The sequence below is a fragment of the Lissotriton helveticus genome, chromosome 3_1, assembly GCF_964261635.1.
Source record: "Lissotriton helveticus chromosome 3_1, aLisHel1.1, whole genome shotgun sequence".
NCBI lineage: Eukaryota > Metazoa > Chordata > Amphibia > Caudata > Salamandridae > Lissotriton > Lissotriton helveticus.
Genome location: NC_136061.1, coordinates 541,046,219 through 541,072,588, shown reverse-complemented (window position 1 = coordinate 541,072,588; position 26,370 = coordinate 541,046,219). Strand labels below are relative to the sequence as shown.

The following is a 26,370-nucleotide window of genomic DNA, read 5'->3' as shown; positions in this document are numbered from 1 at the left end:
CATCTTTTGGCATCATAGGAACAAAAGTACTTTTGGCTTTGGAAGGACTCTCTCCTGCTCCTTTTTTAGATATATCAAGTCGTGTCAAATTGTTCTGTGTGCTGGTTTCAACTTCCATATTTGTCTCTGGGAACAACACTGGATTTGATCCTAATTCATTAAGCGTTACAAACAATCTGACATCCACTGCTTGTACCGTTGACAAAGGATTATTATCCCCCTGTGTTTGATTTGCAGTCTCTTCTCTATTTGAATTTGCTCCTTTGATAGTAAAAAACTTTTTTAATTTAAGCTTTCTAATGAAGCAGAAAATATCAACCCTTGTGCTGGTATATTTAAATGTACTTTCTGGGCAGTAATTAAGGCCTAAAGACAGGAGTTGCTCTTCCGCTGCCGTTAAAGTGACAGCAGATAAATTGGTAATGGTCAAATCCTTTATTGTTTTTTCCAATACCATGTTTTTTTCTTTTGCGGTGTGCTTTTTTTGACTTCTTCTTCTAGCTCTCCTCCTCGCATTCCGCCTTTTTCAGTTCTGTTGTTTTGCGTCCTCGGTCGGAGTGTCCGCATCCGGTCCTCAAATAAAAAATCTATTTCCTCGCTTAAATTCAGTACTATGTTGCAGCTTTGCCCCTCTGTACTGCCAAACTCTGAACCTGAGTTGCTAGTCAGAGACACTGTGTCCCCTTCTACATCAGAAGGTACTTCATTACCACTTTTCTCCGGCTGTGACTTCGTTCCCAGGTTGCCTTTGCTACTGAATTTCAATTTCTTTGCATGCTCAAACTTGCGAGAAAACGTATAAATCTTTCCTAATTCATAGTCTCTTTGATCACGGGCAAATGTATGTACCTTACGGAGTTTTATTCTATCCTCATGTTTGCGTAAGTTTTCGCTGATTTCCTTGCGTGTGTTAAGAATTAAATCTTTTTGTTCTGACCAAGTTGCTTTGTCCAGTTCCTCATTTATTTTAGTAATCTCATCCAGCAGGGTTTCGTCGATCTATTGCTGCATATTTTATTAGTATTTTGACTAAGTTCATGGATGCCATTAAATTACTCTCTCCCCATTCTCTAAGTATTGCGGGGTTCGGTTCCTCAAAGCTGGGAGCTAATAAAATTCTAAGCCCCCTAGGGACTCGTCCAGCCTCCTCATATTTAATGAGAGACTTGTGCTCCCACCATTTAGTAACTTCTCCTTTCATTTTCTTTTCGAGTGTTTTAAGGAGGTTTTTTATATCCTGATTGGTGCTGTTCCCTTCGCCAACTGCTTTGCTAGTGTTTGCATTAACTTTCGGCAAGTTGCCGAATAGCTCCTCTGCTGCAGCCTCTCGTTCGCTCTCCAAACTTGCTGACATTGTTTCTTCCTTGTAGAAAAGACTTTGTTATTAACAGAGTCAGCGTCCGCCGTTCTCCTTGTTCTGCCGCTGATCCGAAACCTCCCCACCTGCACGTTGTGCACTCTTACTGCTCACCGATGGTCCGCGTTGTCGACGGATCCTCCGATCCAGTTTCCATCGTTTTTCAAACGGTTTCTGCGGGCTATTCCATTGCTGCAGGGGGCCGCCGTGAACTATCCCTCTTCGAAATTTTGTCGTGATTTGGTTGTAGGCGGAGGCCACTTCCAAGGAGGGGGTACCGCCATCGGAGACAGCCAGCTTCCATTACGAATATGAAATTCACAATCCAATCACTTCCCAGGCGGGCGAAATGAAATTGGCAGACCCAGAGGATTAGGCAGGTAGATCTTTATTGAAACTTTCCTCGGTAACGCGTTTCGACCAGCAAGTGCCCTTGCTCACACAGTGGAAAACGCATCAGCCATACTTTTTATATAGTTGCATAGTGTTACACACCCCCTTGTGAGTCACATGTTTGTTCGTGTCGACATAGAAGAAACACTCTGCGTGGATTTCTCTTATAACTTCAAATAACCACAGTTTATATGTTTAGACATTTGAAAACATATATTATAGCAAAATTATAGCTACAAAACACACTAAATATTTGCGCCTCAATGCTTGAATAAAGTGACAAGTGCAATGATTCGAATAAAATAAATAATAAAATGTTATTAAATGTTGTATGGCAATTTCATCTAAAAAATATTTCATTTTTCTCTAAAATCTCATAAAAACATTATCCGCATTTGCTTTGCCTGAAATAATCTCAAATTTAATATTCAAGTATAAAACTGCTGTTTTGCAGATTTATGTGCAAAAATATGCTTAGTGTGCAAATTTCTAACCATGTAAGCTTTCAAATAAAGAGAATATTTTTAACTTCATATTCAATTAGTCCTTTTAGACAATATTCTAACTGCGTAAATGCAAAACAGGTAGATTTCCCTTTTCCCTTATTCCATTTATACAGTCCCCTATGAGTGTCATTGTCTTCATCTATGTGTACATCATGCGATCTAGCCTAGAAAAAAGTGCTTTAAGTGCTTATCAGTCCTCTAAATATATATCAGACTGTTAAAAATTATTTATATTATATTAGAATAAAAAACCCTAAAAAAAACTTGATTCTAAAACCCATAGTGTGTAAAAGAATTGATAAAAATATTTAAATATCTATATCCCTGACCACTTGTTCCCGGTTGATCATAACTTCTTACATGCGGCGGTCCTGCACGAGTACCGGATACCCTCGTACATCAACCGACGCGTTTCGCCAATTTCGGCTTGGTCACCGTGACCAAGCCGTAACTGGCGAAACACGTCGGTATGAAGCTTTCACTTTTGCTAATAAATTAAATCAAGCATCTTGAGGTGTCCCACACTGTTATTTCTTGAAGAAGAAGTCACGCTGGTTGATATATATAGCGGTAGCTGTACCTGAAGAAAAATAGAGGGAGATATTACTAAAAGAAAGAGGCAGCCTAACAAACCAGTCAAATAAGCCAGTTTCTATGCAGATCATGTAGTAGTTATATCCCATGAAGCAAGTCCTAGCCTAATTACTGACCTTACTTATAAGAAGGAAAATAAAGGGAAATCAATGATGCTACTAGTGCTGAGACCGTTCAGCAGCAAATGCCCACAGGAATGATCCCCAGTGAGGAAAGCAAGACTAGTAAAAATATCACAGATGAACACACAGCAAGAGCTTGTTGGATGAATGGGGCTGATGGTTAGTGATAAAGACTAGAGTTGGATCCTGGAGCTGCACATTGGAGCAAAGATTTGGAATATGATTGATGCAGGGACTGAAGCATGACTGGTGCAAGGTCTCCAGAAGGACTGATGCAAGTACTGAAGCAGAGCTGTAGCATTCAGGTGAACTGGAGACCAGGGAGTGAAGTGCAAATTGAATATCCAAAACGTGGTGTCTTATATGGGGGAGTATATAGTCTAACACATGGATTAGACTCATGCACTCACTGGTACACTTTAAAAAATTAGTTAAACTGTTTAATGGTGCTGATTGGTGAATCCTCCTGAGTATGAGGATTAGAAATGAAGCTATGATGTGATGTCCCCAGGATATGGGGATCCCTCAATATCCCGAGGATAGGGCACCATATCTTACATAGGGGAGTAACAGAAAGCTATCCCAGTCTTCCATTGTCGCCATCTTGGATTGGGAAGAAAACCCTTCCCCTCCATCTAACTTTTGCTTCTTTCTTTGAGAAGATCAAACTTTCACTTCCAGTTACTACTGCTGGAAGCAAGAACACACCATGCCAGACAGAAAGGACCTAATGCAGAGCTAGTTTTCACTTCTGAACATGCAATGAAACTGAAAATAAGTCTATCATTGGCTGCCACGCTGTTGGGTTTTTCGCAAAAGATTTATTTGAGGAGCTGCCGAGGCATCACCAGCATAAAAAATAAACAGGCTAGAAGCAAATATGTTTTATTGGCATTACAAAATACACTTTGCCATGGTAGTCTCTGATATTAAAGGGAACTAATTTGTGTCAATGTGCTCCTTGTGAAAATGCAGAATGCCATCACTTACAGTATCGTTAGCCAATTGCTGTAGTGGACTGACCCACTACTGTACGCTGTAGTCAGCAGAAGAAAAATGTGACTGAATGAAGAAGGATGGCTGAAAGATACTTTAAGTAAGTATAGTAGTAATCCTAGCAAAATCAAAAGGTCTAACACAAGCCCTAATGAGCACTGGCAAAGGCAAAAGGTCTGCACCTTTGCATAGCTACAGTACCTCAAGTCATTACTATATGTCCCTATTGATTCACAAGCAACAGCTTGAAGTCGTTAACAAGGCTGCAGCCCTTCAAAAGTTTACTAGATTCCCCCTCGAGTCAGAAGCAACTGGTTAACAAGTCTATTACAAAGCTGCAATAACTCAGTGTTATCAGATGTCCCTTTCAAGTCTAATGCGACTGTGTAAAATGCCCTTCATAAAGCTGAGGAGGGATGAATTGTTAAGTATACAAAAGGAGCTTGGTTGGTCTCTACACTGGGGTATTTTAATAAATTATCAACACTTTCAGTACACTTTTTTCACTTTATTTAGTTTATCTGTTTTTGAAACTACATCTCCCATAATGCATAGCTCTGCAAAACATTAACTGATGATGTTGTTGGCAATGTACCAAAATGTAGATATTGGCTGAAGTGCAAATGCGGACGTTACCTTGAACAAGGTCTCAACGAGACCGAAACGCATTGGTTTCTGTTGTTTTTCGGAAAAAATTAATTCTGTTTGAACGACTGTAAAAAGGAAAATCTAACCTACCCAGGAATGCGACCCATATATTTTCCTGTTGGAGTGTTGTATGTATGACGGCTGGGCTCGGCCGTGGGGTCATGGCCCGACCAAGAGCACCAGCACAGTGAGATAGATATAGATATATAGATATATATACATATATCCATCCATCCATCCATCCATCCATCCATCGATCCCCTAATTGCGACCAGTTAGTTATAGTTAGGAGGTAGTTTCCATCCATAGGAAGAGCTTCTTTGTTTTGCCAATAAAGTTGGCTTCGTTTGAATAATCTTTTCAAAATGTTCAATACTAGTTAGTCGCTCACATCAGCAGCTGTTTGGAAAGTTTCATGGTGATCCGACAAACAGGGGCCGGGAAAATGCATTTTTCCCATGTTGATTTCCATAGGATATTTTAAACAAGGCTACAACCCGAGCTGCTGAAAGGAATTAGTCGAAATTTGGCAGAAAGGTAGCTGGTGGTCCAGAAAGAGACCTTTTTGTAAATCCTTTCAGTAGTTGCTGAGTTATTTAAAGAAATTTCCCGTTGTCATTATAAGGACACGGCGGATACGCAATCCCGTCCAATCTCGTGCTGAGATCTGATTGGCTGCCAAGAGTCACAGGAAAAAAAATTGAAGAAAAGGGGCCAGGGTAGAAACACCCTGACCCTCTAGGTCTCTGGGGTGAGGAGGAAAGTTTGGATGCCACAAGGACCCTGCAGGGTCAAAAAGCATTCAAAAAAAATATATATTCTTTACAGGGAGTCGCAAATCACACTGAAAATGCCTGCGCTTTATTTGTAATCTGTCCCGGGGGCATGTGTATAACATATAGGAGGGGGATGAATGGGACCCCCCTCCTTGGAGTTTAAAGCCACATGGACTACCTAGGGGTATTTTTTTTTTTTTTTTTTTTTGAAAGACCTTTATTGAGGCAGTCTGCAAGTACACAGCCTCTGGCCTACAACCCAACGGGCCGGCCGCAAGTGTCAACAATATATGCTAAACCAATTTTCAGTACACAGCCCATCAGCCGACATCCATAGGACCGGCGGCATAGCAACAAATTACTGTGTCAGCAGAGCTTACAACACCGATGTAGGACAGCCTTTCAGTCTTTTGGTTTTACATGTTTCATAGGTCAAAAAACGTACCAACAAGCAACTCCCCCCCCAACAAACCCCGGGACCATGGATGAAAAGCAAGCACGTGTGGAGAAGATGGAGCAATCTAGGCAGTCGGGAAACACCTTAACCCTAAGGACAGTTACGGACGTGATGAGAACAGGTCCAGTGTAGAAGCGTGGAAGTGAGCAATAAAAGTATAGTGACTGCCACGCAGCGCGAGTCCAGTGACACAGTGTACCATTTATCCCCGCCGGGATTCAACCGGAAGACTACCCATAATATAGTAGGGAGCAGCCTACAGAGCAGCCTCAGCAAGAATGGAGCATCATAGTATGCCTAAGATAAGTAGCTAAATTCATCTTCTCCACTGAGCCTGGACATCATATATTCAGTGTAGGGGCCCCAAATATATCTGGGGCGCGAGGCCTGCGGCAGTTCTTCATAATAACATGTCAGCTGGTCTCGGCAGTATGCCATTTCTTGTAGCAGAGTTTAACATCAGGTGCTCGCCTACCTCCCCAGCAGACAGCGACCCTCCTCTTAGCCATTTGTAGCGCCAATGCCACCAGACGTCTCAATCCTAACGGCACACCAGACACTATACCAAGCAAACATATGCGCGGGTCCATTTCAATTGACACCTTCGTCATTTCAGTCAACGCCACCGTCACACCTGTCCAAAAATCAAACACACGGGGGCACTGCCAAGCAAGATGCATAAAATTAGCTCCATTCGACCCGCAACGTAAACAGTCATCCGAATCCCGTAATCCATACTTTGAAAGTTGCTCCGGCGTGTAATACCATTGCTGTAAACATTTAAAGTGTATAAGTCTGAAATTACCGTTGGCTGCAAAGTTACCTGTCATAGTACAGCACTCAGACCTTTCCTCATCCGTCAGAGGTTCCTGCAAACATGCATCCCATCTAGCTTTCGCACACACATTTATACCTCCCTCATCCTCCTGTGATGCTCGATAGAGCTTAGATATCATCTTCACATGGGTATTCGCAGTGTACATCAACTGTAACGCACTCAGCGCGGGCGGTTCCATTGGAAACGATGGATAGAGATCATGCACCGCTGCACGGAGTCTGACATAGGAGAATGTAGCCATAGTTCCATTATTAGTACTATCCAGTAAAGTCTGTAACGTAAGAAATTGCCCTGCAGGAAAAACATCCCCCATTGTCTGTATCCCGGCGCCCTGTAATAGCTGGAGTGCACCAACCTCACTCGATACTGAAATGCGCTCATGTTGCAATAAAGGCATGGCCGGGGCATACAGTGGCAATCTATCTGAACGCCTCCCTAATTCTCTCCATGCTTTTGCAGTGCACTGCACCGTGTCAACCTCACCCATCTCATGCACTGAATGCGGATTCACTACCATATCCTTTAACGGCAACGGGTATATTGCCCCAGCTTCTATTGCTACATGAGGGGTGTATGGCGGTGCCGATATCCAATACGAGGCAAAATGTCCTTGGGCACGCAGATAGTACAATCTCATATCCAGTACAGCGAATCCCCCCATCTCATAGGGTTTAGTCAGAGTGTCCCACTTCACTCGTGGTTTCTTGCCCCCCCAAGCCAATGTGATCAGCAGGGACTGAAGCGTTGCAAAAAAAGTAGATGTCAAGGAAAGAGGAATGTTGACAAAATAATACAAAAATTTAGGAAGCACCACCATTTTGATCAAAGCAACCCGGTCAGTAAAGGAAAGGGGCAGACGTATCCAGCGCGCCACCTGATCTTCCAATTTTGAAATCGCTACTCCGTAATTAGCTCGTACTATTTCCTGGGAGTCTCTGTGTATCCATATCCCCAGATATCGAACAGGTTCTGTGGCCCATTCCAAGGGGAATTCTAATGGGAATGGTACCGTAATGTCTGTTAAGGGCATCAGTATAGACTTATCCCAGTTAATGGATAGACCAGAGAAGCGTTCAAATCTGACATATTCCCTTAGCACCCCTTTCAAGATATTTATCAGGTTCTCGGATATACAACACCATATCGTCGGCATACATGGATACAGCCAACGATCTGAGATGAAAACGTAAAGCCGAAGCCGCGTGCCTCTGACGTAAAATACAGGCTAGCAGTTCCATAACTATAGCAAACAAAGGTGAGAGTGGGTATCCCTGCCTCGTGCCTCTCTGTATAGCAAAGGGCGCTGACACTCGACCATTCACCCTCACTCGAGCAATTGGATTAGTATATAATAAAGTGATCCATGATGTGAAGACAGAAGGCACCCCCATTCGATGTAACACAGCTAGCATATATTTCCAGGCTACAGAATCAAACGCCTTGGCGGCGTCCAGAAGGACTGCCACCGCAGCCAGATCAGGCTTAAGTAGATGAAGAATAGCAAACAATGCTCTCAGATTATGCGATGTCGAGCGCTGAGGTACAAAGCCAGATTGATCCGGCAGTATCATAACAGGCAGGATCAATCGCAGGCGCGTAGCCAATACTTTGGCAAGTATCTTCACGTCTGTATTCATCAGGGACAATGGGCGATAAGACTCACACCGGTCCTGCTGTTTACCAGGCTTTGGGAGTGCTACCAGAAGGGCCTCCCTCATTGTCACCGGACGTTGTCCTTGTTCCAGAGCCTCCTCAAGCACTGCCGCCAAGTGAGGCAATATTAGATCTACATATTCTTTATAGAATTCTGACGGAAGCCCGTCAGTACCTGCCGCCTTACCGTTCAGCAATGCCGCAATCGCATCCCTTAGCTCCCCTTATGTTATATGATGCATCAAAAAGTCTTGCTGCCCTTTCGATAGCCAGACTAGTGCTATGTCCTCTAAGTATTGCGCTATTTCATCCTCTCCCGCCGTTTCCTTATATTCATACACATGCGCATAATATTGCACAAAACAGTCTAGTATGCCGTGCACATCTGTCACCGTCCTGTCACCATCCTTGATTTCTTGCACTCCACAATACTTGACCCATGGCTCCTTAATTCTACCCGCCAATGCACGCCCTGGTCGACCACCTTCCCCATAGTGCCGTGCTGTAGCGCGCTTGGATAAATATTTAACCTCCTGCTCCGCTAGATCATTATACTCTGTAACCTTAGAACGTATAGAAGCCAACAAAGTGTCGCACGGCTGCGTCTCACACTGTCGTTCCAGTCCCAGCAGTTCACGCTCAAGTCTATCCATGGAGTCCCTGAGTGACTTAAGTACCCCAGCCTGCAACCCAATACATGCCCCACGTACCGTCACCGTAAAAGCCTCCCACACAACACAAGCATTATCCACCGAACCCACATTTCTATAAAAAAAATCCTCAATCATCTCTCTCAGACCCTCACGCATCACCTGATCAGTCAGTGCCCCAGGTAGAACTCTCCATGAAAATGGCGCAGGAGCATGTGATGGCATCCAGACCTCAATCAATACAGGAGCATGATCAGACCGCGTGCGTGGTAAATGCTCCGTCTTCCGCACCCATCCACTAATATTCTTTGTCACCAGCCAATAATCCAGACGTGACCAGGTACCATGTGCAGATGTATAGCAAGTTCCCTCTTTCGCACCCGGATGCCCCAGCCGCCACATATCCACTAGGCCTAATTCAAGCATACCATCCCGTACCGCACCACTCGCTCTTTTCGTCGGCTCATGTCCATCTTCTTTCCTGTCTAAGTCACGGTCTAACGTCACATTCAAACCCCCCCCCCCCACAGACAATCGCAGAGAGAGGCAGAGCATACACCTTATTCCATAAAGTGACATAAAATTCAGGGTCATCAATATTTGGTCCATATACATTGATCATAGTTATTGGTGTACCACACAATTTACCATGCAGAATAATATAGCGACCATCCTTATCTATCTCCTCATGAAGACTCACAAAAGGAAAAAAAAATTTTATCAGGATCATAACACCCCTGGCATATGAGGAATATGAAGTCGTCAATTTCGTGTCCCCTAAGATGTGTCTCCTGGAGGAAGACCACCTGTACATTATGTCTATTCAGATAAGCTATCACCTGCCTGGTCTTCTGTGGCCTATTAAGTCCGCGCACATTCCAGGATAACCAAGAAATCTTGCCTCCCTTATCCATACGGACCATAAGTGCGTGTGTCCTGCCAAATAGTCAGCAAATCCTCTCCCCCCCAACTGCCAATAGACAAGTCCTCCATTGTCCCGCTCCATAAGGTAATCATACCCCGATAGTACCCAGACAACCCCCTGTACTGCCCCATGTATACCATCCAATACACCCGGAGCCCGCAATCCATCCGCCCCTTCCTCCCACCCACTTCAGCATCCCCAACCTGCCAAAGACCACACCTACTCCCTTGCCCCCCCACCCACTCCTTTCCCTGAGTCATAACATCCCAGAAAATTCCCAGAGTCACCCTTACTCCCCCGACCCACTTCAACCACCCCAACCTGCCAAAGCTCTCCCAAACACCCCAATCCCCCCTTCCCCTTTCCCCCGGTAGTTGTACTTTGGGATACTCTCATATGTGAGGGCGTAGAGGCGCTTAACTCCCGCATACAACGATACGGGAGGTGACCAAGCTAAGAGTATGTAGTTTCGCTGACATCCACCAGGCATTTGCACCCTCCAATACATTTGATAGAAAAAGAAAAAAACACATTCGGTGGAGCAAAGGCAATATCACAGATACCAATATGTACACGTTATCAATATCACAACACTGCTTGAAGAGCTAGACGCTAGACCCACCTCAAAACATTATCATCACACTAGCAGAGTCACTTCTTCAGTATAGTAAGAAACCTCCCATCTCATCTATATATACATGTCACAACAGTTGAAAGAATTGCAAAGTAAACCATTGTGCAAACAAATAATATTGCATTCAAGAATGGCACAAGGAGCATTCCTCACAGTCATATCTCCATATAACATGCAAAAATCCACCATTAGTTATCAGCTTTCAGTCCTCTTCCCCTGCCTGCACCGTAGCTGAATCTCGCTTACTCTACACACATATTGAAGATGAGAGAGTAAGGACCAATACGTCACATATCAAAAGTTGGTTAAATATCAAAAATACAGCATTGTCTCATGGAGCCAGAAGGCAACCCCATATGAACATATTACCCTCCCAATATCTGCGACACATCCATATGGTATCAACAAATCTGTCATCCCAATATTGCAGAAGTTCAAAAAGATACCAGAAGCAGTACAATGAGCTGCGATGCAGAAATCTGCATCGCAATCAAGGAAGCTCCGTGACCTCTCTGCATAGCCATAACTCCGTGTAAGAGACATAATACCACAGTTAGTTGTCTACGTTCATTTCATCTTCTCCTTCCTGTGCCATCCCCGCATCTCGCTTACGCTTTTTCTGTGTTTTGGCATACTCCATTGCAACTTTCGGCGAGGTGAATATTTTATTATCCGATGGTGCACCTATTCGCAACCGGGCTGGATATAACATGGCATATGGTATATCCTCTTTACGAAGAAGTTGTTTTACACCGTTAAATTCTTTCCGCGCCGCCTGCACTGCCATCGTAAAATCTGGAAAAAATTCCAATTTGTTGCCCTGATAGTCAATGGTGCCCTTTTCCGTGCTAGTCGTAGTAGTACATCTCTGTCTCTATAGTTCAAGATGCGGGCAATTATGGGACGCGGTGGCGCCCCTGGCACTGGTCTTTTAGCAAGGGAGCAGTGCGCACGTTCCACAATAAACATTTTGGAAAGCTGGTCTGCACCGAATATTTCTACAAACAGACACTCCATAAAGTCCTCCATCTTACCCACATTCGTGGATTCTGGCAGACCCGTGACGCGTATGTTGTTGCGCCGAGACCGCCCCTCCAACTCCTCATTCTTAGCCTGAATGACTGCCTGTGATTGACAGCTTCCATGGTGCCCTCTATTGGTTGCAGAGTTTTCTGCATGGCTATGAGTGTGGCCTCTAAATTTGGCGCTCCCCCTGCTGCTCCTGGTGGGTCAGTATCCGAGGTAGCCTGCGACGATGTCATTGCTGTTTTGCGCGTATCAAAGATCAGCTTAGGCTGATTGCACTCAGGCCTGCCCATGTCGCCAATCACCAGTATAGTCAAGTGACTGCAGGTCGCGACACCACGAACCGAGTGGCCGGCACCAGAATACTGCAGTTAATCAATGAACAGTTATTCAGCCACAACGTAGCGCCAAGCACTCCAAAATATGACGTGCTCTATGCTGGTCAGGAACCAGCTTCTATGCGCGAGTTTGTCGACAACAGGAGTCCTCCGCCGCTCACGATGTCTGGGCCTCCGGAGCTATTATTGCCCCCAGGGCTGCCAATCCCTGCTGATAGTGCCCCTCAATCCGGTCCGCACTCCATGGTGTCCAGTAGCGTCCCAATGGAAGCTCCCGGGGTCCCCGGCTCTCATTGCGCTCTGCAGCCTCTCTCAGCTCCGGCCCGCACCCCGCCCCCGCCAGTCACAGCTCGCGCGGCCGGGCCCAGGTAGGCTGCACGCCACCTCCGCAGCCCTGGCCTCCCGTAGCCTCTAGCCCCACTCACCGCAACCAGCCCGGGCAGAGCCGCCGGCCTCACGCAGTTGTCCGGTTCAGGCTCAAGGGAGGCGCCGCAGACTCCAGCAGGCTCTCCCTCCGGCCGCCCTCCTGCCGCCACCGCTCTCGCCTCTGTCTCTCAGGGCGACAAATTACGATCTCAAGCCCAATCCACCGGCAGTCTCTCAGAGGTCCGGGCCCGGCCTCGCCGCCATGCGCTGGGCCCCGCAGTGAAGTGGACGTGTCGCCGTTTCTCGTCGCTGCCAGGTGCTACCGCCTAGTAACCCCACAGATCTTTGCCGCTGGTCTTCCGATTCACTCTAGTGCCATTTTCATAGGCAGATGACGCTGGAAACTGCGAATAAATAGCGGATGTTTGCTCGGTCTAGCAGAGCCTCACTTAAGTGCGGCCATCTTGCCGCGCGCTCTCTAGCGCCCTCTTTAGAGCTACCTAGGGGTATTTTGATAAAATGATACGGGAACGCCACCTCCTCAAGGCAAATGATGATTAAATGTATATATGTATATATGTATATATACATGAGCGAAGGTTTTTCCAGTATAGTTGCTCCTTTCTGGAAAAACAGGACTTGCACTCCATGTTACTGTTGCAAACAGGTAATTCTTTATTTCGGCTGACGCGTTTCGAGCGAAAGCTCTTTGTCACAAGCCAATTTTCCACCACCAGTGGACACCATTTAAAACAATGTATTTAGACAACATAGAGGTGGGACCAGTCTTCCAGCATCGCCATGGAAAAAAGACTAAAAGGTTACCAAAATTAAACTGGCAGACTTGTTGCCAAAATGTTAACATAAGGGAAAGGAAAAACCAGGGTTTTACCAGGTGCAATTATATACATTCAACACAAATAAAAAATCTGTTTTGCATATTTATACCAATAGTTTTGGGGTGTACTGGTTAAAGCATTTTTGCACCATTGAGTGTTGTGGCTATACTGGCCCAGTATACATACATACATATTTGAATGAATTTAATGAATCATGCTTGCTTTCTATGGGATATGTAAATATGCCAAAACTGGTATCGGATGATGGGTCAAAAGTGTAATGTTCATTAATTGTTTTTTGTGTTTTTTTTAACAGAAAACTAGTACACATAAGTATTAGCAGTCACTGGTTAATTCAAGTGTCTTCACCCTGCTCAAACTGTCTTTTTGAGTGGCACTATACACCTGTAGTTTTTGGTTAAGCACGAAGCCTATGTTGCGTTAGAAAGTAGGAAAATGCCAGTTTTACTTAAGAAACGCACTTAAGTTAATTGGTGAAAGCTTATTTTATTCAAATATATTTATGGATTTTACTATTAAGGTTTTATTTAGGCTGGAAAGTTATTCATGAACCTGCAGTACCTCAAGTCGTTAACACTGGTTACTCTCATGTCAGATCCAACTGAAGTCTCCACAAACCTGCAGTACCTCAAGTTGTTACCAGATGTCCCTCTAGAGTATGATGCAAGTGTTTCAAATAGCCTGCACCAATCTGAGGTGGTATGGTTTTAACAAACAAGTTACTTGACATCATCTCCTATGCTAATGACACCTAGTTGATCCTCTCACTGTCAGAATACCTCTCCACCACCAGAGCCAATTTCCACATTTGGTTATGAAACCAGGAAGAGCAATGCCTGGATAGAGTTGTTGCATATAAAACTGAAACCAGAAAGGTTTTCTGATGAGCTGTATAGTCATCATGCCATTTGTTGATTGATGGGCCAAGCCTGGATGCCCCCAGCCTTCACCCAACCAGCAGAGCTTTTTACAGAGGCCTGTGTATGCAAAAAAAGTGCATTCCTAAATAAAATGAAAAACTGTTCAACCTTGGATTCACTGGAAGCGAACACTGAATCTCCTCGGTCTTCAACCAGCAAGTGCATTGAAAATGTTTCTTTTTTCAATGACTTAACCAACAGAATGCAGCGCTCTCTATTAACTATGATTGGCTGTTGCCAGCCAATCACAGTGAAGGGGAGTTTAACAACATGTTAAAGTGCATTTGTCTAAGGGATGAGAAATGTCAAGTAGCAATAAGGAATGAGGTATAGGGATGATAGATGAGAATTAGAAATGATGAATGATGGCTGACATGTAGGGATGACAAGTAAGTATGAGAAATAGGGATGATGGATGAGAAGTATGGATTATGAACCTTGCAATGGAGACTCTGCCTCCAGTGGGCAAAGCACAGGGGTTTACTTTTCGGAAAGCATTGGAGGAGGCTGCTCGGGACCAACAGTGGTGGAAGGTGGATACCAATCAGTCTTGCTGCAGGTTGTTCTCCCTATCCCACCCAGAGCTCACAGTAGTGATTGATACACTATCTGTGCGGGAGGTCATCTGGAAGAAGTGGAAATTAATTGCTTTTCGTCTCCAGTGGAGCATAAGCTCCATTTAAAATGTCTGAAATTTCACACAATCGGGTTGGCTCTAAAGGCCTTTCTCCCATCCATCTAGGGGAAACTGGTATAGGCCTCAGTGGACAACATGACTGCCATATTTTAGTGAATCAATCAGGGTGGTGTTGAGTCCTGGACTTTGTGTCAAGACACGCTCTGCCTTTGGAAATGGCTGGATCTTCAGGGGATCTCCCTAGGAGCCAACTATTTGGCAAACTCCCTGAACACCTGGGTAGACTAGCTCAGAAGGCAGCAGTTGATGGACCATGTATGACATATTCTTCGAAAGGTGGTTCGAGGCACCTTTGCCCAGCGGGAGATGCCTTGGGTGAACCTTTTTACCACTGCAGAGGATGCAATGTCCTCATTACTGTCTAATACAGTTCACATAGAGGTTCCCAGAGAGGCACCTTCCATCTACAGTAAAGCGCTGGTCTCCTATACACCCTTCCTACCCCTGACCAACAGGTCCCAAGTTCTGAGGAAGATCAGGAAGGACTGGGCTCAGATCATCCCATACCAGCAGATTGGGCCAGGACAGAGTACGATCTGTTGAGCCTGACCACTTGCCCTCCAATCCAGACCTTGTGTTGTAGCAACAGAGCATTGTTCTGCTCCCGAATCTCCACATCCTATTCCTACATGGGGATTAAACTGCACTAACTCAGCATTTTTGACTTACCTAATGAAGAAGTGGATGTTAGTCTTGTGACCAGGTGTCCCTCTACCAATTCTATTTGTCCTGGTCTCTGCGCAAAGTTTGTGGTCTGGCACGGCATTGATCCTCTACATATTTTTATATGTGTTGTTTATTTCAATGGTCCAGCGATGCTTATCACCAGGCATGATCACAGTTATTTGTTGGCCCTTTTTGCCTCTTTACGTTTACCTGACTAATTTTTACTATTCAAGTCACCTCTTGTATTACGATTTCTAAAAGAGCTCATGTGCATTTTCCCTCTTAAACTTTTTATTATGACTCAGTCGGACCATTTATAATGCACATCCCCTTTGAGCCTAAGCGTAGTTGTTCTCTGACACTGCTGACTATTAGAACTGTGTTTCTCATCACAACTACTGTGCACTGCATTGGTGAGCTGTAGATTGTTATTACATCCCCTATTCACCACCTTCTTCCCTTTCAAGCTGGTGCTGTGAGTTAATTCTTGTTTCTGCCAAAAGTCGTATCGACTGTCCACATTGATCAGTCCATTACCCTGTCCGCTTTTTCTTCCCGCCACATCCCCTAAAAGGAGCAAGAGAGATTTCACTGGTTGGACCCAAATAGAATGCTCAGCTTTACATTACACCATGATGAAGTACTGAGTGGATGATCAGTTCTTCGTGGGCTTTGTCAGTGCTAAGAAAGGAAAGGCAGTGTAGACATTAAACCTGTCCAAGTGGATCAACACATGTATTAAAGCATGCCATGCTCTGCCCAAGAAGGAACACCCTAAAAGCTTACAGGCTCATTCCACCAGAGCCAAGGAAGCTATGATGGCGTTGGCAAGGAGTGGTTTTGTGCTGGATGTCTGCCAGGCTGCTACATGGGCATCTGTACACACTTTCACCAGGCACTACTACCTTGACCAGTCAATAGGGAGGCACATTTTACTCTCTCAGTCCTGCATTACTTTCTCAGACTTCTTCTTGGACCTTTTCCTCTTGGGAGGTACTGCTTTGGTATCTATTCATAAGGTGAGAAATCTGCAGTTAGTAGTACCCTATCAAAAGTTACTTACCTTTCTTAACACTCTTTCTGGTGAATACTCCAACCACAGATTCCTCACCGCTTCACTCCTCCCTGTTGTGTGGAGTCCATCCTAAATTAGATTAGGCACACTGTAGTCCACAATCTGTCATGATTAATCTGTGTCTCAAGCCATGGAAATGCTCAAGATAATTGCCATCCCCATGCAAATACTATGTGTCATCTATGATCTTTCATGACTGAACCACGTCTGATGGCATGAAAATGGGTGCTAGTTACTGTAAGGAAATGGTGAAAATACATTTCTACAAGGCCCTCTTTTCAATACCATGCACCCTGCTTTGTGAACTACCCAGCCTATGTAAGGTGACATACATATTTAAAAGTCAGGTTTTGACCTGTCATAGGAGTTCATTTAGACTGGTCGAATTGCATTTTTTTCATGCTACAGTCAGGCTGAACTCGTTGGCTGAAGCTATATTTTACACTGTCATTGTAGTGGAAGGCACAATAGGTGCCATTTAACTAATGACTTTTAACTCACAGGCCTTAGATACACTTTTTACCATATACTAGGGACGTATAGGTATATTACATATACCAATTCGACCATGTTTAAAAGAGGAGTACAGGCACTTACTAATGTCAGGAGAGTGCCGTCATGGTCTGGGCTGTGTTCTGAGCATGCAGGCATTGCTAAGCCCGTATCGCCATGCTGCGGTGAACCTGTATGCCAGGCAGTGACAGCGGTAAAGTTGCTGCTGAATGAGAACTGGGACTCGTAAGCGACATGGTGGAAGCGTTTATGCCAGAGGAGTCTGTGCCCGATTTACCAAGTACCTTGACAATCCTGGTATAGCAGGAGAGTCTGCCGGTACCTAGTTGCCAAGAGGTTTGGGTTGTTGCCTGAGGAAAAGACTGAGCCTGCATTTGGCAAGTCGAGCCCACACAGCAAGATAATTGCCCCTAACTGAACCCCAAGCACTGCAGACGATGATGCATTCTAGCTGGGCTCCATTCGGGAGCTGAAGAATGGATTTTACATCTCGCCCCTGTGGAAGGCTTACTTACCACTTCTTCCGGAACTGCTCTGATAACCGAGGAAGCCAGCAGCGCCGCTCAAGAGGGAGAGCCTGCGCCACTGGGTGATTCCTCATTTGCCATGAGCAGCCCATTTTCGAACAGCATCAGAATTTGCAGGTGCCTGCCCTAAGGACACACGCTGGAATGCTGAATGGCCCCGTGCTACATGAGCAGGTAAGACGTGAACTGGGTCTAGTGGGCCTCTGGGGACTCGCTGCTAAAGGTGCTACGCACTACAGACACTTTCGACTGATTCCTGAAGAGTCAAAGGGAAACTCTTGAGTACAGCTTATTCCCTGGATGTGGCCACCAGTGAATGGGAAATAACCCTGAACAAGTTATAAGGAGGAGAGTGGGGCAGAGATTTGACTTACAACTATTAGACCCCAGACATCAAGGGGACTGTATTTGCTTGTGTATATCATTATTCTTTTGCATATGTAGAGTTAGAAATAAAATACTTCTTTTTCTTATCAATGCATGTATTTGACTGGATATTGATTTATTGTTTTTCTGTTTGCTCGTTGAGTTCGAAGTCCTGTTCACTTAGCTGTATACCCCTGAGGGATCCTTTGAATCCTCAACCTCAGCTACCACAGAAAGTCAAGTACAGAAGGTGTACTTGGCCCAGTTGCTCAGGATCCACAGTAGGTCGGAGCTTAGGACATCAGGAATTAAATGCTTTAACCACTACGGTTGGGCACATTGGCCACTGCATGATGCATGGCCGTCTGAAAGGGTTTCTGACATGATACGATACCAGAACCAAAGCAGTGATGTTATTAGTAGAAAAGTGAAAAAAATATTTCATGCATAAGTCAATATAAGGCTGAGCTTTTGTTTCTAGATGTGGCTTTTTTTATCATATTAGAATAACTACTAGCAAGGCCATATATTTATAAATGTACTGAGTAAAATTGTAATACCAAAGATTAGCAAAGATTTATAGATGTCATTTCTGTAATTATTTCGTGTTTTCCTGTAGGGATTTTCTTTTCTGACCAGATATCTGGATCTTCGTGGCCCATGCCAAGAGTCCTACTACAACCTCGGCCGGGGTCTTCATCAGTTGGGCTTAGTCCACTTTGCAATTCATTTCTACCAAAAAGCACTTGAGGTTCCACCACTTAAATTAGAGGTACAACATCTTCTATGCTTTTACATTTAACTTCTAAGCTTAATTATGATACTTGTGTATTTTCTTCTTTTCATGCCTCCTAACCATAACCTGCACTGTAGTCCTGTCCTGTAAGTCTTATTCTGCATGTTGACATCATGAATGAAGGTTTTCTGTGCATTTAATAAGGATCTTATCTGTAGAGTTTGTGGCATATGTAGTAGCCAAAGAGGTGAGTGTCAATTCCCTCATGCCTTTTGGACTTTTTCATTCTGCCTTGGGGTGTCAGCTAGCTTGGGGGCATTGTTGTTCAAGTCCTACCTGCTCCAGCTACCCTGCAGACTTGCTCCGCTCTCCCCCGCCGCCGCTCCAGCACCGCGGCCGCCGAGAGGGGGGAGCGTCGAGACTACAGCATCCAGCGTCCCCTGCTCTCACACGGGGACACCGGCAGCAGCGTAATACTCCCGCGCCCGGAGGCGCATAAGAGCGAGCCTCTTCTGCGGGCGAGTGGGGGTGTCAGCTAGCTTGGGGGCATTGTTGTTCAAGTCCTACCTGCTCCAGCTACCCTGCAGACTTGCTCCGCTCTCCCCCGCCGCCGCTCCAGCACCGCGGCCGCCGAGAGGGGGGAGCGTCGAGACTACAGCATCCAGCGTCCCCTGCTCTCACACGGGGACACCGGCAGCAGCGTAATACTCCCGTGCCCGGAGGCGCATAAGAGCGAGCCTCTTCTGCGGGCGAGTGGGGGTGTCAGCTAGCTTGGGGGCATTGTTGTTCAAGTCCTACCTGCTCCAGCTACCCTGCAGACTTGCTCCGCTCTCCCCCGCCGCCGCTCCAGCCCTGCGGCCGCCGAGAGTGGGGAGCGTCGAGACTACAGCATCCAGCGTCCCCTGCTCTCACACGGGGACACCGGCAGCAGCGTAATACTCCCGCGCCCGGAGGCGCATAAGAGCGAGCCTCTCCTCCCGCCTCGCGGGACGCGCGCGGGCGGTGCCGGGCGGAGCCCGGGCAGAGGGCGGGCCGTCTAAGGCCGTCCAAGGACGACCAGGGACGGGACGGGCTACGTCTTTTCCATCATGGGTAAGCGGAAAATTGGTACAGCGGCGGCAGGCGAGGGTAATGCGAAGGTACCTAAATACACCACCAGCATCATCACTTATTTAACATCTAAGGTGGGTGAATTGTCTACGCAGATCGCTGAGTCCGAGCGTGAGCTGGGGCTTGTTCCCAGCCCGGGGGCTGCCAATTCATTTAATGTATCTGCCTCCACATTAAACTGTATCCCGTTGGAGCCACGGGTCATTATTGAGTCATGTAGACCTACTTTGCCTCAATCTGCCACAGTTCTTCCGTTCCCGGCTTTGCCCGAAACTGTGATACCAACATTTTCATCGAGCACGGGGGGTGTCGAAAGGCCGCCAGTTAGTCAGTCTGGTCTTCAACAGCCAACTTATGTAACTGAGGATTGTATCGCAGCCCTCCTAGAAAAACTGTTTACAGAAAGACTGGAATCTACCTTGGTCCAGATTGCCTCTGACATTAACGAGACTTTGAAGGACTGTGTTAAGAATCTTATGGCTAAATGTGATCGTATTAACGATGCTCTCATTTCCCGGGCCCCACCCCCTTGTACATCCCCACCATCTCTCCCAGTAGTTGTGCAGGTGTCTGCCCCTAAGGGTGAGGGTCAACCCATAACTAGGTTGGTTAGCCCCCCTATAGTTAATATTGATAATCCTGTTCATAAAAAAGGGATAGTGGATAAGGGAATATACATTCCCTCAATGGAGGTTGCCCGCCAAGTAATTTCCCCCGCAAACCTAAGAAGCCAGCAGGAGGCTGTGGCAAAAAGGGTACCCCCAGTAAATTTACCGCCAGAGGCAACACCCTTTGTCGCAATCCTTGTAAATGTGCCAAAACTCAAAGAGGGGGAGGTGGAACAACATGATACCCTTCTTAGGCATGTAAAAAAATGGTGTAATGCTAATTGCACAGGTGAAAGCAATATTGCTGACAATATTCTGTCAAGCAGAAGGGTTAACTGGGTGGGCACAAGTAAGAAAAAGGCATTGGGAGACTGTGTCATTGTTAATTTCAAATCCAGAAACGTCGCTTGTCGACTCTTTTGGGATGACTCCCATTTGGACCCTGTAAGCAATGGTGTCCGGGCTATGCCTCTTGGCTTTTTTTATCCCCGAGCTCATAGTTTGAGAGGTGTAGAAAATAATACGACATACCCTATTGAAAAATCCTGGGCGGAGGACAAACTTATTTCATCAGCGGTAACTAATGATTGGGTTACTAAGCCAACTAAGGGGATTGGGTTACCTAATGCTGAGAGGAGCTTTCCCAAAAAAGATTTATTGTTATCAAATAGGTTTGCGGCCCTCACTGATAGCATGGATACTGAATGACTAGTGCCCGCACATGAAAACCTGACTGCCCCATGTTTAGGTTCTGTAGAGGCCAACACACCAGAGGACATGGCCACAATTGTTATAGATGCCCCACTATCAGGGGGCGAAGGGCATATCAGGCTTTTATCTTGGAATATTGCGGGCCTACGGGCAAAGCAGGATGATCCTATCTGGATACAACAATTGAAGGAAAATGACATAGTTGCCTTGCAAGAAACTTGGTCGCAAGGAAAGGGGTTCTGGCTAGATGGTTACAGATCTTTTTTTGTTGATGCCCAGAGCTCCGTGGCGGGAAGGGACAGAGGGGGCCTGTTATTGCTTGTCTCAATTAAATTGGCAGGGAAGGTTAGAGAAATACCCAGTTCATCTCCTTCCTTCCAGTTGGTGGAAATTTGTCTGTTAGACAAGAACAAGATTGTGTTCATAAATTGTTATAACGCAACCCAAGGGGGGGCCCCCAATGCTGTCTTAGATGGCCTATCGGCCTTTTTAATGAATTATATGTCAAATCAAACCACTTTTGTTCAGTTAATTATGATGGGTGATTTTAATGTACACTTATGTAAGTTTCATTGCCACATTGTAGATGATACCGGCCCAGATCACACGTCATTGCCTCATTTTGAACATAGCCCCAAGGGCATGGCAATGGAAACTCTGTTATCATCCAACGATTTATATGAGCCAGGGTTCGAAGACCATACAACTCGAGTTCCCACGTACAACGCGAGGGGTAGTGAGACAATCATTGATTATTTTTTTATGTCCCCGGGGCTCTTACGCTATGTTTTGTTTTACAATGCTTTTGTAAGTGGGTTCAGTGACCATAATCCGGTGCTGCTGGTTTTGGATACTCTTTCTGGTTTACGTAAAGGGGAACAAATGTCTAGTTCTGCTAGGGATGTAAGGAGTAGTGACCAGGGAAGGCGCCTGAAATGGTGCAAGGTATGTCCGAAGGACTTTCATGCCCAAATTGAACAACATATGGCAGTAGAAATCGAGAAATGTCGGGATGGAGTGAGTAGGGGGGGGGTTGTTGTTGATGCCTTTGAAGCTATCTGTACAAGAATAGATAAAGAGCTTACAGAAAGACCTAGGAGGGGCCCAGCCCCAGTGTTTAGGTGGTTCGACCACACTTGTTCAAAGGCTCACTCGGCTCTGCTGAGGGCACTCAAACAATTGCCCAGAAATAGGCCTCTGGTGGCACAGCTGAGAAGAGAATATGTTTTGGCGGTTAAATCACGGAAAAAAGCCATTAAAGATGAAGCCTGGGATTCTTTAATGGATTCCACAACTCTCAATCAAAGCTCCAAATTCTGGGCTATAATTAATAATCCCTTGTTTGCTAACACCAATAACTCGGACCTTGATATAAATATCCCGGAAGCAGTCTGGATAAACCACTTCTCCCGTATATATGGCTCAGATGATACAGTGGAGGTTTTTGCAATACCATACTCCCTATCCTACCCCACCAAGCTAACCTTTAGTAAAGCAGAAGTAGAGTTGGCAATTTTGGGCTCTGCTGCCAACAAGGCTCCGGGACCGGATGGGGTTCCACTGGACCTCTACAAAAGCAAACCTGAGCTGTGGGCGGAGATCCTGGCTAATGTTTTCAATTGTGTAAATGAGGGGGGCTTCCCAAAAACTTGGGCATGTGCAACTATAGTACCTATTTTTAAAAAGGGCCAAAGAAGTGACCCCAAGTGTTTTCGCCCAATTTCTCTATTGGATTCTTCAATGAAGATATTGGGCAAGGTCCTCTTAGCGAGAATTAATACTTGGTCCCTTGAAAATGACATCCTTGCAGAAACCCAGTATGGGTTTCGTACAGGCAGAGGGACAGAGGATCAATGCCTCAATCTTCATCTGATAATCTCGAAATACACTATTGCTAAGAAGGGATCAATTTTTGTCGCGTTTATGGACCTGTCCACAGCCTTTGATTTAGTCAATAGAGCCCGGCTGTGGACCATGTTATTAAAACTGGGTTTGGATCCACCCCTTGTATATTTTTTGGCTGAATTACATAAGGATCTAAAAGCCTCTATTTAGGATGGACCAAAAGGGGAATTGTACAGCCTGGTTCAAATCAAGCAGGGGGGTGCGGCAGGGCTGCATTCTTGCTCCCATGCTGTTCACCCTTTACATAAATTCACTTGAGGAAACCCTTTTAAATGCCACCTTGGACATTCCGCGTGCAGGGGAGACTAGAATTCCCGTTCTACTGTACGCGGACGACGCAGCCTTGATAGCGCGTACGCCCATTGGCTTACAAAGACTTTTAAATGGTTTTAATGATTTTATGTCTTCACTGGACTTAGTGATAAATAACTCTAAATCGCACGTCATGACTTTTGGGACTGTTAAAAATAACTCTAAACAGTTCTATTGTAATGGTGACGTGATCACTAACGTCAAATCTTTTACTTATTTGGGTGTGATTTTTGACTCCAGAGGAAGCTGGGTTCCCCAAATTACAGCTAAAACTAAAGCAGTTAGGAGTTCGGCTAACGCCATTTTAAGCTTTTCCAGGAGACTGGGCGGAAAACCAACTGGTGCCTTATTAAACATCTATAGGGCGAAATCTGTGGCAATAGCCAGGTATGGTTCAGGTCTGTGGGGGTATGTGAATGGTGAGTTGATCCAGAGGGAAGAAAATAAGTTCCTTCGTTCAATATTAGGGTTACCACAGTCCACAGCCACGTTTTCAGTCCACCAGGAACTTGGTCTAGGGTACATTTCTGACACGCTTCTTATGGCCCCAATTTTGTTATGGATAAGGACCTGGATTAACACCAATCTAGGCCTGAACCATAAAATTCTGGTGGACTCTCTAAAACTGGATAATTTTAATAAAATAGTTTGGCTTTCTTATATTCAGAAATGTTCCTTGGTTCTTGGACGCCCCGATATTTTTACGGCCCCCCAAGACCTAAGGAAATCTGATTTGGATTGGGTTAAGCTTAACTTTATTAAAATCAAAAATATGGAGAGGGAGGAACGACAACTGACCAAGACTATGGTCAGAGCTCATTATCTGACCATTACTTCCATCTCTATACAACCATACCTTACTACTGTTAACATCCCCTTTCACAGGTGGCTGCTGGTTAAACTTCGGTTTAACCAGATTTATATGGTGCTTTGTGATAGTCAATGCTGGTATAGGGAAGAGGACGCCCCGGTCTGTAATTGTGATAACTTTTCAGCACAAGACAATATGCACTTTATGTTGTTCTGTCATTTTTTTACTGTGCCCAGGCAGAAATATTTGGTTCCACTATTGAAGGACAAAGCCTTCCAACAGGCTAAACCAGCCCTCCTGTATCTTCAACTTTTGGATTCTGCTTTGGCTATGTTTAGCGTGGCCAATTACCTTGTTGCTGCAGTAAGGATCAGGAGGAAAAGACTTAAAATTTAATACCTGGGTTTTTGCATGGAAGGCAAAATTGGATAATGTTCTGTGCATTTGTAATCTGCTAAAAGCGCAATATTGCACTCCTATTTCTAGCTGTATTTTTAACCTATGATTCATATGTTTTTAACTGATGCTTTTTAACTTTTTAACAGTGTGATTTTGTATATAGTACTGACTCAATGAATTTGTATTTTCTCAAGCTGTAATACTGTCGCTTCTATATGAATGTAGTTTGCTTTTATGATTTTTAACTAAATCGAATAAAGTGTTTTTTTTTGACATTCTGCCTTGAACATATTCAAAGCTGAACACCAGAAAACACTGCATAGTAGAACACGCCACACATTGAAAGTTTTCTGATTGTGTTTTAATGAATTTGCATGTTTGCTTTTCATTTTTTTTCAATATTGAATGCCCACAGAGAGAGGCTGAGGCATTAAAGCCCCGCACTTGTCAACAAGGGTATCTGGCAAAGTATGATAAGCTGCTAATGGTAGAACAAACCAGAAGCCCCTCTATACTCCAGAAGGAAACCAAGATTTCCAAATAACTTGTGTCATTGGTGGTTCAGCACTCAAGATTTGACAATTATATCAAATTGATACATTTGTATTTAAACGTGTTTTTTTTTACCTTCCGCAGCAGGAATATCCACAACAATTACATATCATGCATGTAGCTACGGCTACTGTGTTGGCGTGATGAATTTTTAAAGAAGAAAAGGAATAAAGAATCTTTGAACAAAACAAACCTATTTGATATGTATTTGTTACATGCATGATATGTAATTGTTGTGGATACTCAAGCTGCGGAAGGTCAAAAAACACATTTAAATACAAATGTATCAATTTGATGTAATTATCAAATCTTGAGTGCTGAACCACCAATGATAGACATTTTTCAATATTGAACATGAATTTTTGTATTTGCTTAGTTTAAATGTGGTGATGCATTGGTGGAGCTCAATTTTGATTAAGATCTATGTGAAGAATAATTATTGATATCTCTATAAGTCACATAGACACTACTCTCATGAAATAAAAACCTGCTTAGAAAATAATGCTTTAATTTATTTCTTCACGCATCACTCTGCACAACCAATTTTGTGAAAAAAATCCTTATTATGCTTCAGATGCTGCCACCCACCGTGTCTTAATTCATTGTCCCTTGTACAAGAGCCCCCTCCCCTTGATGGATTGGAGTATTTCCTTAACTGTATACATACTGAGGAGAGATTTAAATCAGTCATGTCACTTCTCTTCCTTTCTGGGCCATAAAGAGCGAAATATATATATATATATATATATATATATATCTCAACTCCACCATTTTCAGCAACTTCCCTTCCACTGGGAACAAACGGAATGCGAACTCAAGATTTGTGCTGGAATTTTCGTTTATTATTAAGCCACCACGACCGCCATGACACGTTAGGGCCTGACACTGCCTTGATTACATGACGCGCTCTATACATACTTCAATCCTCTTGAAAGACACACTTTGATAACGAACAGGCACCGACTCCTTCACGGTGTGAAATTTGATTTTATTGATTAGTTCCCTTCAACATTCAAATGCCAATACCTCATCCATGACTGGGAATTAGCCCCACGGCGAAGGGGGTAACCATCTGTTGTATGGAACCAGGTGTGGCTCCAGTTAATCACCTCAGATACAATACATTATTATATTAGCAACATATCAAAGAAAAAAATGAGTATGATGCTTTTCCGTTGAAGAAACTTCATGAAGAGATGCGTTAAAAAATAAGCACTAGTAAAGCTAATAGGTCTGGGGTTGGCTATTACACTTTTGGCTTGGTCGATGCTTGTTTTGTTTAGCCAGACTTCAATGTTGGACTGAGCTGCAGTACCCTCACCA

The 26,370-nt window shown here is 44.6% G+C and overlaps 1 protein-coding gene across 1 annotated transcript in view; it reads left to right on the top strand.

Moving 5' to 3' along the window:
• Positions 1-26,370, top strand: part of GTF3C3 (general transcription factor IIIC subunit 3) — a 348,121-nt gene that overhangs the window by 285,776 nt on the left and 35,975 nt on the right. Inside the window, exon 17 of the mRNA XM_078680426.1 lies at positions 18,523-18,675. Coding sequence (XP_078536552.1) covers positions 18,523-18,675 — 153 coding nt within the window. The remainder of the gene's footprint in view (positions 1-18,522; positions 18,676-26,370) is intronic.